A 13,693-nucleotide genomic window follows, 5' to 3' on the forward strand; every position below is an offset into this window, starting at 1 on the left:
CTTAAATCTATGAATCTGAGTATTTAACATTTCTAACCTGGGAAAAACACTCTGACTTTTCACCCCATCCATGCCTCTCATCATTTTGTATAATTCCATCAGATTACCCTCCAGCCTGTGACATTCGAATGAAAACAGTGCAAGTTTGTCCGACCTCTCCTTATATACAACATCCTGTAAATGTCTTTGCACCCTCTGCAAAACCTCCACATTCTTCCTAAGGTGTGGTAACCAGACCTGCATACGACACTCCAAATGGAGACTAACTAAAGTCTTATGCAACATGATTTGCTTACTTTTGTACTCAGTGTCCCAAATGATGAAGGCTAGCATGCTGTGTGTCTTCTTCACCACCTTGTCCACTTGTGTTGCCACTTTCAGAGAGTTTTGGACTGAGAGCCGAAGATCCCTCTGTATATCAATGCTTCTCAGAGTCCTGCCATTTACTGCATACTCTCTTCATGTATTTAACTTCCCATATGCATTATCTCACACTTGTCTGGATTAAACTCCATCTGCCGTTTCTCCACCCAACTTTTCAACTGGTCTATATCCTGCCGTATCCTTTGATAACCTCCTTCACTATCCACAACTCCACCAATTTTCATGTCATCTGCCAACTTACTAATCAAACCATTGTCAGAAAATAACCCCTCCACAATTACCCTCTAGCTTCTATGACCAGGCCAATATTGTATCTATCTTGCCAATGCACCAAGTATCCTATGTATCTTAACCTTCTGGACCAGGCTACCATGAGGGACTTTGTCATATGTTTTAGTAAATTCCATGTAGATAACATTCACTGACCCCCTACCATTGTCAATTGTCTTTGTTACTTCCTCAAAACACTTGATCAATTTTATGAGACATGACCTCCCCTGCGCTAGCCATGCTGACTATCCCTAATAATTCCATTCTTCTCCAAATGTGAGTAAATCCTGTACCTAAGAATCTACCCCAATAACCTCCCTACTACTGATGCAAGGTTCACCAACCTGTAATTTCCTGGATTATCCATGTTTGCCTTAACAAAGGAATGACTTGGGCTATTCACCAGACTTCTGGGAACTCACCTGTGGCTATAGAGGATGTAAAGATCTCTATTAAGGCTCCAGTGATCTCTTCCTTTGCCTCTTTCAGTATCATGGTATAGATCCCATCGTGCCCCAGGTTCTTATCTGCCTCAATGTTTTTTCAAGACACCCAAAACCACCACCTTCTTACTATCAACATGCCCTAGAATATCAACACACCCCTCCCCCCAAATCTTACCATCATTCATGGCCTTCACCTTGGTGAATACTGATGCAAAGTTCTCATTAAGGACCTCACCCACTTAGTCTGGTTCCACACGTAAATTTTTTCCTTTGTCTTTGAGTGGACCTACGCTTTCCCTAGTTACCCTCTTACTCCTAATAAAAAGTCTTGGGATTCTCCTTAATCCTACTTGCCAAGGATAATTCGTGGCCCCTTTTTGCCCTCCTTAATTCTTCTTCAGACATGAGCTTTGTCTGATTTCAGTTTCCTAAACCTGACATACTCTTCTTTTTCTTTTTGACTAACGTTTCAATATCTCTTGTCATTCTAAGGTTATATTTGCTTGAAGATTAACAATTTGGGTAGGAGCTATAGTGAATCTGTTTGTTGGTTTCAGGTTGCTGTTTTGATTGGCAAGAATGATTTGAAATAGGGATCATATGTTGTCAGTAGAGCTGAGATCCTTCAAGTTTAATGTTGCTGCTTTTTCTGTATGAGCTAAAAGCAAAACAAGTGGTGATTGAAGGTCAGGGTGTAGATGTTCTTCTTTACTACCTGATTGATAATTCAGTGAAATGGATTGTCCAAACTTTAATTCCACTCGATTATCAGGTAGAAGCTCTAAAAGCAGGGTAATCTGTTCTGTGCAGCACCAGCCAGACAGTGAGGAGAAACAATGCCACAAATCTTGACCTCTTATGATGAACTTCCCAAAGCATAAACTCTCCTGCTGGCTTGAGGCGTCTCTGCCTGGTGGGAGTTATTTGACATTGAGTGAGTAGAATAGTGTGGAGTGGATTTTGTATGTCATTTCTACCATATACAACTGATACAGTGAAAAACGAGACCGTGTTCCTCCAGGACCAATGTGCTACATGGACAGTACGACTACATGATCATACAAAAGGTGACATAAAGTGCATAACACGCAAATTACAAGTGTAATAAAAGAATAATAATTAATAGATATTGTTCATGCAGCAATTCAAAGTTGTGCAAAGAATTTCAGATGGAAAAGAGTTCGATCATACAGTGTTAAAGACTGTTGAACAGTCTGGTTGTGAGAGACCGAATGCTCCGGTATCTTCTGCCAGAAGGCAGGAGGGAGAAGAGTTTGAGTGAGGGGTGTGTGGAGTCTTGGCCTTTCGGATGCAGCATGTGGTGTAATGGAAGGGAGAGAGACCCAATGATCCTCTCAGCTGTCCTCACTATCCGTTGTCGGGTCTTACGATCCGAGACAGTGCACTTTCCGAACCAGGCAGTGATGCAGCAGCTCAGGGTACTCTCAATGAGTATAGGATGGAGTGTAGAATGTAATGAGGATGGAGGATGGGAGGTGGGCTTTCCTCAGTCTATGCAGAAAGTAGAGACACTGCTGGGCTTTCTTAGCTATGGAGCTGGTGTTGATGGGGGAGCCGTCGATGTCCAGTGGAGCGTGGTCACTCTGTGCCCTCCTGAAGTCAACATCCATCTCTTTCATCTTGTCCACGTTCATAGACAGGTTGTTGGCTCTGCACCAGACCGTTAGCCACTGCACCTCCTCTCTGTTTCCTGACTCATTGTTTGTGCTGATGAGACCCACTACAGTCGTGCCATCAGCAAACTTGATGATCTGATTTGACTTGTGCATTGCTGCACAGTCGTGTGTCAGCAGGGTGAACAGCAGTAGACTGATCACACAGCTCTTGGTGGGGTGGGGTGGGGGGGGGGGGGGGGGGTGGTTGGGGGGGGGGCATGCTCAATGTGATGATGTTGAAGATGCTGTTCCCGATCCAGATTGACAGAAGTCACCCAGTCAGGAAGTCCAGCATCCAGTTATACAGGGAGGTATTTAGGTCCAGCAGATGCAGCTTTCCAATCAGGTGCTGAGGAATGATTGTGTTTAAAGCAGAACTGAAGTCTGTGAAAACTAATCTAACGTAGGTGACCTTCTTCTCCAGGTGGGTAAGGGCCAATTGGAGGGTGGTGCAAAATTTGCAAAACGACAAGTTGTCTAATAAACTTTCAAGTTTGAAAGGTATCTCGTCACTTGTCATTCTTAAAACACACTTGAGCAGAAGAAAAACATTTGGGAAGTGCACTCTAAAATAGTATTTATCATCCACTTCAATTGAGTGTTTGTTGACTGTTCTGTTGGCTCCCAAGAATGATTGATTTTGTTGTTGAAATTGCTTGTGATGGTGAAAAGATTATCAGTTATAGAAGTGCTACACATTGATAAACACCAACTCAACTTGTGCCCTTGATTGAGAGTTGGCAGTGCTGACCTGTTAAATTCACTCAAGGATTTATCAGGAATCTGATTTTAATTGGTTGCTTGTCTGACCTTGACAGCAAGTAAATACAGACCACTATAAACCTGACAAACTAATGCGAAGGATGGGCATCTTCTCTCAAAGGTTACTGAGACTAAACTGAATTTTTTTGTGTCAGTGAGTGCACGGGTTACAGCTTTGTGTCTTTCCTTTCTATCGGCTTGCCTCAATGTTAACTGGTACTTTCACTAACCTGATATTGTTTCTTCTGAATGCTGCATCTCCATTTGCTTGTTTGTTTGAAGCTGCTTGAAGTTAAGCAACTGAATGGCAGGCTTGGTTGTGGTGTTTAACTTGATTTTAGTATTTTCTCTTTCCATATGCTTCGCAGTTGGATTTCCAGGTGGGTTTAACCTTGACCTCAGCACTAGATAAGCATGTGGGGTATAACCATGGTGGGTACAACAGAATGGAAGGTTATTGATCCACCCTATGTGTTGTGGGGCAGATTACAAGACCATTCAGTGTTGTGGGAGCATTTCCTGATATGTTACTGTGTTGTATTACACTTCTACTGTCTGAGTCTTGAGCAAATAATTCCTCATTAAATGTTTACCCATGACCACCACCTAATGCCATAAAGTGCCATTTCTACTCTACATATATCTGTGTTTTCATGTTATAGATATAATTATTTAAATCATTGATATTTTGCTTTATTTTGGTTGCTACATCAAAAGCAAGGATTGAATTGACTTCAGCATTTCCATCGACAATGTCAGTTTCTTTGTAGTTAGATTTTTATAAAATGATGTTTGTATTCTTTAATTTCTATTTCCAGTGGAAAGTACCAATATCTTTCCTATTTTCCCAACTTTTATTCATGCAGTGTCGCTAACATAATAAAGCATTTCTTGAGAACCTAACAAAACAAAATTTGATAATGAGCTACATGGAGAGGGTAAGAAAGAAAGTTCCAGTCCTTCTAATCGAGCTACTGAAGGCAAGCCATGAATGGTGAAACAACTAAAATTCAGCATGTCAGGATTGCATGAGCATCGATCCCATTAGTGTTGCAGAGCTGGAGGGTTTAAAATGGGGAGGGTCAAAGATATGAAGGGAATTGAAAACAGGATGCCCGTGACCATATATCTGAACAGAAGGAGGAACAACAGTCAGCTGTTCAGCTCCTCAAGCTTACTCTGTCATTCAATAAGATCATGGCTGATTTGATTGCAACCCGTTCCCACCACGCTGATAACCACCCTGATAACTTTTCATGTCCTTGCTTAAGAAGTAAAGCATTTGAAAAGGTTCCGCATGGTAGATTACTTAGCAAGTTTAGATCATGTGAAGCACAGGAAGAACTAGCCATTTGGGTAGCGAACTGGCTTGAATATAGGAGACAGAGAGTGATGGTGGAGGATTGCTTTTCAGGCTGGAGGCCTGTGACACAGATTGGTGCTGGGTCCACTGCTTTTTTGGTATTTATATAGGTGGTTTGGATGTGAATATAGGAGGTATGGTTAGTTAGTTTGCAGATGGCACCAAAATTGTAGCTTTGTTGGACAGTGAAGAAGGTTACCTCAAAATACTACAAGACTTTGATCAGATGGTCCGTTGGCAGATGGAATTTAGTTTAGATAAATGTAAGGTGCTGCATTTCGGAAAGGCACATTAGGGCAGGACTTATAGATTTAAGGGTGAGGTCCTGGGGACTGTCACTAAACAAAGAGACTTTGGAGTGTAATTTCATAGTTCCTTGAAAGTGGATTCCTGAGTTGACAGATAGTAAATAAGGTGGTTGGTATGCTTAGGTTTATTGGTGTGGAAGTTGGGAGGTCTTGCTGTAGCTGAACATTGGTTAGGCCACTTTTGGAATGCTACTTTCAATTCTAGTCTCCCTTCTATCGGAAAGATATAGTGAAACTTAAAAGGTTCAGAAAAGATTTACAAAGATGTTGCCAGGGTTGGAGGGTTTGAGATACAGGGAGAGGCTGAATAGGCTGGGACTGTTTTCCCTGGAGCATTGGATGCTGAGGAGTGACCTTACAGAAGTTTATAAAATCACAAGGGGCATGGAAAAGGTGAATAGCCAAGGTCTTTCCCCCTCAGGATTTCAGCAGCAGACTCTCTGATGCAAGGGTGGAGTCAGTTGAAATCATGGTAGGTTGAAGTAAATGGTCATTCCAAAGGAGTGCATATACAGCACAAAAATAGGTGGAAAAGGAGGTTAAGAGAGGAATACAAGGAATTTACAGAGAGATATTGATAGGTTAACTAAGTGGGTAAAACATCGGCAAATAAAATATCATGTGGAAAAATGTGAAGTTGTTCAATTTGGAGGGAGAACAAATGAACAGTTTTTTAAAAGGGGGTAAAACTGCAGAAAGCTGCAACATAAAGAGACTTGCACATGAAACATAAAAGGCCAGCACACAGGTGCAGCAGGTAATGAGGAAGACTAATGGAATGTTGGCCCTTATTTCAAGGGGGTTGGAGTCTAAAAGTAGGGAAGTCTAATTGCAATTTGTCAGACCACATCTAGAGTACTCTAAGTCGTTTTGGTGCCCTTATTTAAAAATAGATATTATTTTCTTGGAGGCAATTTAGAAAAGGTTCAGTTTGAATGATCCCCAGAATGGAGGGATTATCCCCAAAATGGGGGGATTATCTCCAGAATGGGTGGATTATCTTATAAACAAAGGTTAACCAGATTTAAACTCTACTCATTGAATTTAGAAGAATGAGAGGCGATCTTTTTGGGCGGCACGGTGGCACAGTGGTTAGCACTGCTGCCTCACAGCGCCTGAGACCCGGGTTCAATTCTCGCCTCAGGCGACTGACTGTGTGGAGTTTGCACATTCTCCCCGTGTCTGCGTTGGTTTCCTCCGGGTGCTCCGGTTTCCTCCCACAATCCAAAGATGTGCAGGTCAGGTGAATTGGCCATGCTAAATTGCCCGTAGTGTTAGGTAATGGGTAAATGTAGGGGTATGGGTGGGTTGCGCTTCAGTGGGTCGGTGTGGACTTGTTGGGCCGAAGGGCCTGTTTCCGCACTGTAATCTAATCTAATCTTATTGAAATGTGAATGATATTTAAGAGGCTTGACAGGTAAATGTTGACAGGATTTTCTCTCATGGGAGAATCTCAGAATTAAGGCATACCAATTTCACATTGAGATGAGCAGGAATTTCTACTCAGAGGATTGTGAATCTTTGGAATTCCTTGGCACAACGAGATGGGGACCTGAGATAACTGTTGATCCCTGATCAAGAATCTATGGGGAAAGGGCAGGAAAGCATCCATGAGGAGTGTTAAATTAGCCATGATCCTATTGAATGACAGATCAAGTTTGAGGGGCCTACTCATCTTCCTATTTGTATGGTCTTTTACGTGTTTGAAAAGCTAAGTATGGCAGAAGGATTGCAAACACTCTGATTCCTCTTCGGAGTTTCCAGAGCAAAGTAAAGGAATTTCAAGTGGAATTCAAGATGATGGCTTTTGACTTGCCAAGATTTAATGGGAGAAGACTTCTCGTGGATCAGCACTGACTTTTGAATAAACAGTTATAATATAGTAACAGTGAAGATGTCAAGAGAGGTGATAGTCATAACTCAAACTTCAAAGAGGAGGGTTTCTCCTTGCAGTTCTGCACAGCAGGACTAATGTTTGCACCCCTTCGTCCTTCTGCCTTCAGTTTTATGTGATTTCTGAAGATGCTAAGATTAAAATGTAGTCCACTCATTTATAGTAGTAGATTTGTAATGGAAGGCAAAGACATGGTGAAACAATAAACAACAAGGTAAGGATTTCTATCATGACTTGGCCAACAGATTTAATCATGATAACGTATTAAGCCCCATACATGGAGATATAAATTCCGATGTGCCCCAGTTGCAGAGGATGAACTGCTGGAGATAAATAGAGATAAATTGCAATTCAGGGTTTATGGTGAATTCACTACTGAAGGGGGACTTACCATTGTTGTTGTGCTGTTTAGTCCAGTATATACCAATTGCTGTCACCACCTTTAAAGAAAGTGCTTAAACTTCAAAGAAAAAACATCCTTGTAATCCAGGGATTCAGATGTGGTATCTCTATACTAGGCTTTCTATTCACCATTAACTCTATCCAAAGAAGAGTGGAAAAACATGAGGAACAAGTGTACGAAAATCTATCAGAGGATGTGACTTCTCAGTACCTTGCTGAGATACTCAAAGAGCTCATCTCAGGCTTTAAAACCAGGAGCTTTGTGTGTCGTTAATGTCTCATTATTGTACACTCTAGCTATTGTCTTTCCTCCTCCATCTACACTGTATTCTCCTGATACATACTGCCTTCCTTCTTGTTGTATGTGAATAAATCTGGACTGTAGTATTTAGCCATATATAATGTGCAGTAGTTATTATTTTCTATTTCTTGAGTTATCTAAAAATAGGGGTGGACCTCATGCGTGTCTTTGAGTCAATGATTTCCATTGATTCAAAATTAATTGTTGGACATGGGCTACACTGTTCTTATTCTCTTCCCAATTAGTGTAGCCCATGTCCATCAATTCACTCTGAATCAACAGAACTCATTCATTGAAGAACACTTACACTGACAGTTCAGGTTATTCCTCCACACCCTTCATTCTATGAAGTTATATGGCAATAGGTTGAGTTCATTAAACATTAGAAATTATTCATGTTCTGTCCCAGTTAGAATTTCTAATCTTTTCAATCACTGCTTCCATAGTGATGTTAACATAATAAAACATTCATAGACACTTTACAGGAGCATTATACATTAAACCGATTTCAACACCAGGCCATTCAAAAGGTTGTGCCTCAGCCTGTCAGAATGCCTGGAGTAGTTTGTTTGTTGAGGCCAGGATGGTATAGCAACCCAGGTTATTAACCCTCTTTTGAGAGTTCCCTCAGCAGCCTTCTGAGCCTATCACCAGTGAAGCTCCCATGGCACCATAGATTGTGGATGATGTTTGAATGGAAATAATATCTGTTCTGGGTGTGAATTGTTGTTTGTTTTGTGACGTTTGTGTGACCAGAGCCTCAATCTAATACTGTTCTCACTGTCTACACAGCCTCCTCTATTATTGACTCCTGACTTGGATTGAAATTGTCAGAGGTTCTATTTCTATCATTCTATTTGTAGATAGAGGCAAATAAGTGATCTTGAATTTTATTGTGCTTCAGTGGAACAAAATGACTGAGATGTCCAGATAAAAAGGAAGATCCTTAGCTGAATCTGTCACTGTTTATCACTGTCCTCATCAATCATCTGATGTGAAGTCATTCATCAAGACCTCAGTCCAATGGGTTAGCTATTGTACCTTGTAGGATAGCAGTATATGGTGGCAGATGATCAATGTTCATTTGAAAGGCACATGTATACATTTAAATATCCTTTCTTTTCAGAATGCTGCACTTCATCATCTCTTTATACGTAAAACATTTCGACCATTCAAATGCCTACATTGTGGGAAAGCTTTTCGGGAGAAGGAAAAGTTGGATCAGCACCTGCATTTCCATGGGAGGGAAGGCAACTATCCACTTACCTGTGACATCTGTAACAAAGGCTTCATAAACAGTTCGGCACTTGATTCGCACATGAAATTCCACTCGGATCAGAAAACATATTCCTGCATTTTCTGCACTGAATCTTTTGATAGACTTGACCTACTCAGGGAACATGTCACAATTCATGTTACTAATGGCTGTTTCACCTGCCCTTCCTGTAAAAAACAATTCCCAGACTTCATTCAGGTGCGTATGTTTGAGCACTTTTAAATCTTTTTGAAATATGCTGTGGTGCTGTAGTAACACAGATGTTGAATGGGGGAGGGTGGTCACCATCAGGGGGCACTGTGTGCAGGGGAGGTGCTTTCGGAATGTATTATATGTGGAATATTGGGGAGGGGACATGAAGAAGCACCTGGTAAGTGGATGCTGTGCAAATGAGCGTGCTGTGTGATGCTACGTGATTGGTGATGCAGTGGGGTGGTTTTGTACAAGTGGTGTGGTGTTGTACAACTGGGGCTGCTATGGTTCTTTGGAGTGATGTAAAACAGAAAACATGGAAAATAGCTGCAGGAGTAGGCCATTCAGCCCTTTGAGCCAGCACCCCCATTCAATGTGATCATGCAATCTCAGTCTCCCATTTTCTGCTTTCCTTCCATTTCCCTTGGTCCCTTTAGTTGCAAAGGCCATGTCCAGCTCCCTCTTGAATATATCAAATGAACTGCCCCCAACAGCTTTCTGTGGCAGAGAATTCCACAGCATTCACAACTCTTCCTCATCTCAGCCCTGAATGGCTTACCCCTTATTCTTAGACTGTGACCCCAGTTCTGGAGTTCCCCACCATTGAGAACATTGTTCCTGCATCTAGCCTGTCCAGTCTCATCAGGATTTTATATGTTTCCATAAGAGCCCCCCTCATTCTTCTAAATTCCAGTGAATACAAGCCTAGATGATGCAGACTTTCTTCATATATCAGGCCTGCTGTCGCAGGAATCAGTCTGGTGAACCATCACTGGACTTCCTCAATAGCAAGAATGTCCTTCCTCAGACTGGGAGACCAAAATTGCACACAATACTCAATGTGTGGTCTCACCAATGCCCTGTATAACTGCCGCAAGACATCCTTACTCCTATACTCAAATCCTCTCACTATGAAGGCCAGCATGTCATTAGTTTTCCTTACCACCTGCTTCACCTACATGGCAATCTTCAGAGACTGTTCCACCATGACACCCAGGTCTCACCTTTTCCTAAACTGCCACCATTCAGATAATAATCTGTCTTCCTGTTTTTGTGACCAAAGTGGATAACCTCACATTTATCCACATTATATTGCATCTGTCAAGTATTTGTCCACTCAGCCAGTCTGTCCAAGTCACCCTGCAGTCTCTTAGCATCCTCCTCACAGCACACACTGCCATCCAGTTTGGTGTCATCTACAAATTTGGAGATATTGCAATCAACTCCTTTGTCCAAATTGTTAATGTACATTTTGAACAGCTGAGATCCCAGCACTGAACCTTGGGGTACCCCACTCATCACGGCCTGCCATTTTGAAAAGGACTTGTTTATTCCAACTCTGCTCCCTGTTTCCCCCACTCAACGTCTATCCACCACAATACATTACCTCTGATACCATAAGTTTTAATTTTCCATACTAATCTCTTCTGTGGGACCTTGTCAAAAGCCTTCTGAAAGTCCAGATATGCAACCTTCACTAATTTCCCCTTGTCCGCTCCACTGGTCATATCCTCAAAAAATTTCACAAGATTTGTCGAGCATGATTTCCATGATCTAACTGTGCGAATGGGGTGCTGTGCTCTATAACATTGATTGTGTAAATACCAAATTTGTTGGCTTTCCGATTTCTGTTTTTGCTGATTGTTAAGTAGCAGTGAGTTTTGTGCAGTAGAATCTTCGAGTCCAGAAGTGGCAATTCAACCTTTTATATCCCTGCTGGCTCATTGGTAGCACAATCCAAATACAATAAAATCTGCAGATGCTGGAAATCCGAAGTAAAAAGAAAAAAGTTAGAAATACTCGGCAGGTCTGGCAGCATCTGTAGTGAGAGAAACAGAGTTCACCTTTTCAGTTCTGTTCTAATGAAGGGTCACAGACCTGGAATAGTATCCACAGATACTCTGTATCCACAGATTTTACCAGACGTGCTGACAATTTGCAGCATTTATCACTTTTTTTTTTACAGTGGAATAAGTTGAAACTCTCCAAACTCCTGAAAAACCAACTCAACATCACCATCTTTTTTTCAGGCTAATAAGAGGTGAGAAGGTTACAATATGGAGTTAATACTGTTCGTGCTCTCGGTTGCAGAATGCTCAGAACAAAGTTGAGAGAATGTCTCAAAATCTCCTGTTTTACCAGGTTGGGAGAATATAGGAAGTCAAAGATGTTTTGGAATGGAGACTGAAGTGGAGAGTGAACAACATTAGGATTATAGTTGTGATCAGTATGTTGCAGAAAAGACAACACTGAAGAACAACTATAATATATCAGGTGTTAGGCAGTCCATTGGTGTGTCACAGGGAAGGAATGTTTGGGACACTGATAATAGTACAGGAAGAGGTGAATTAGCCTTTAGATCTACTCTAGTTGCTCACACAAATGGCAGAGAAAGAGGAGCAATTCCAAAGGAACGCCCAACAGGTTAGCACATGTCTGGTGATGGAATCATGGTTGAGGTACTGACTGTGGTGAAACCTCTCCAAGTACCAGTGTTTTCCCTAACTATTATTTCTAAAACCTTAGCTGCTTTAGCAGACCTGTAATCACGAGGGTTATTCTAATATACTTTTTAGAATAAGGGTGCCGCATTTTTCATTCTCCAAATCTCTGGCACCTCCTGATATCTAGGGAAGATTGCAAGATTATGACAAGTCTATCTCCACTATCTAAACCTATCATGCAGTTTCCACTCCTATTTCCTTTAGTAACCTGCCATGTAAGCTCTCCGGATGAGGCAACTTTAAGCAAAAGGAGCCTTTCAGTAAATCCTGCCTTTTAATTTTCACTCCACCACCAAGGTGGCTCAGTGGTTAGCACTGCTGCCTCACACTGCCAGGGACCTGGTTTCAAATCCATCCTTGGGCAGCTGTCTGTGCGGAGTTTGCACATTTTCCCACTGTCTGCATGGATTTCCCCGGGTGCTCCGGTTTCCTTCCAAAGTCCAAAGATGTGTAGATTAGGTGGACTGAACATACTAAAAGTGTCCATAGTGTAAAATTGCCTACAGGGATGTGCAGGCAAGGTGGATTAGCCATGGGAAATTCAGGGTTCCAGGGCTGGGTTGGTCTGGGCGAGGTGCTCTTTGGAGGTTCAGTGTGGGTTCAATGGGCCAAATGACATTCTTGCATACTGTAGGCATTCAATAATTCTGTGAACTCTACCTGCTCTGCTTCTACCAACATTTCACCAGCATCCTGTTCTTGAGTACATGCTGATGCAATGTACTGAGCAATTATTCAAACTTTGCCTTGACTTTGTCCTCTAAAGGACCTACCCACCACTTGCTGCTCATTTACTATTTGCAGCAGGTACCAGATTTTTGCATTCTCACACATAAGGACAAAAGAGGTAGGAGCAGGAGTAGATAATTCAGCCCCTTCAGTCTACCCTGCCATTTAATACAATCTTTGCTGATCTCATCTTAGCGATATAAATAGGGTAACTTTCCAGTTTTCTGTCCACTCTCCACAACCCTTCAACCCATTACGAATTAAAAATCTGTTTATCTCCTCCTTAAATTTACTCAATGTCCCGGCATCCACTGCACTCTGGTTTGAGAATTCCACAGATTCATGACCCTTTTGAGATAAATAATTTCTATTTATCTTTGTTTTAAATCTGCTACACCTTATCTAAAGTCATGACCTCTTGTTTTAGATTGCCCCACATGAGGAAACATTCTCTCCACATCTACTTTGCCAATCCTTTTAGCATCCTATGTACCTCAATGAGATCTCCCCTTATTCTTCTTAACTCCAGAGAGTATAGGGCTTTATGTTAACTGCTGTCTGTTCCCATGTTCTCACTCCTTGCCAGTCATATTTTTGCATTCACATGCCCTTTCAACTTCTCGTATTTGCCCTGGTTCTCATTTGTTGAATTCACCTATTGTGCATCATACTCCCCATCTTCCTCGTAATTTATTCTCTTATTTTTGCCTTTGTTGGGATTTATTGAGTTTGTATCTAAGATCTTCTCTTAAAGATTCCACCTTGTATTGTTACTGTTTTTCCTATCAGTCTTTGGTACCATTTTAACATGGAGATGTTCCCTGTCATTTCATGAGAGTTAACTGTCTTCCAATTTGGAATTTCTAATTTGATGTTCTCCATTATGAATCTAAATCTTGTGATACTGTGATCACAAGACACTTGGTGGGTTTAACTCAGCTCATTCCCCAGTAAGGTAAAAATCAACAGGGCTTTTGCCTGAAACGTCGATTTCGCTGTTCGTTGGATGCTGCCTGAACTGCTGTGCTCTTCCAGCACCACTAATCCAGTCATTCCCCAGTATCAGACCCAGCAATACTCCTTTCTGAATTAGAATGAGAACCTACTGATCAAGTATGTTTCCCTTATTAGGAGAGTATTTTAAAAACATTTTTCCTTTTTTTCTGTTTTTACTTTGATTTTAATT

At 41.5% G+C, this 13,693-nt stretch overlaps 1 protein-coding gene across 6 annotated transcripts in view; it reads left to right on the forward strand.

The window, feature by feature from the left end:
• The window catches only part of prdm10 (PR domain containing 10), a 208,064-nt gene that overhangs the window by 134,076 nt on the left and 60,295 nt on the right, over positions 1-13,693 (forward strand). For all 6 annotated transcript variants that reach the window (XM_072592994.1, XM_072592996.1, XM_072592991.1 and 3 more), the window contains exon 13: positions 8,933-9,280. In XM_072592994.1, coding sequence (XP_072449095.1) covers positions 8,933-9,280 — 348 coding nt within the window. The remainder of the gene's footprint in view (positions 1-8,932; positions 9,281-13,693) is intronic.

The sequence above is a fragment of the Chiloscyllium punctatum genome, chromosome 23 (genome assembly GCF_047496795.1).
Source record: "Chiloscyllium punctatum isolate Juve2018m chromosome 23, sChiPun1.3, whole genome shotgun sequence".
In the NCBI taxonomy this organism is placed as follows: domain Eukaryota; kingdom Metazoa; phylum Chordata; class Chondrichthyes; order Orectolobiformes; family Hemiscylliidae; genus Chiloscyllium; species Chiloscyllium punctatum.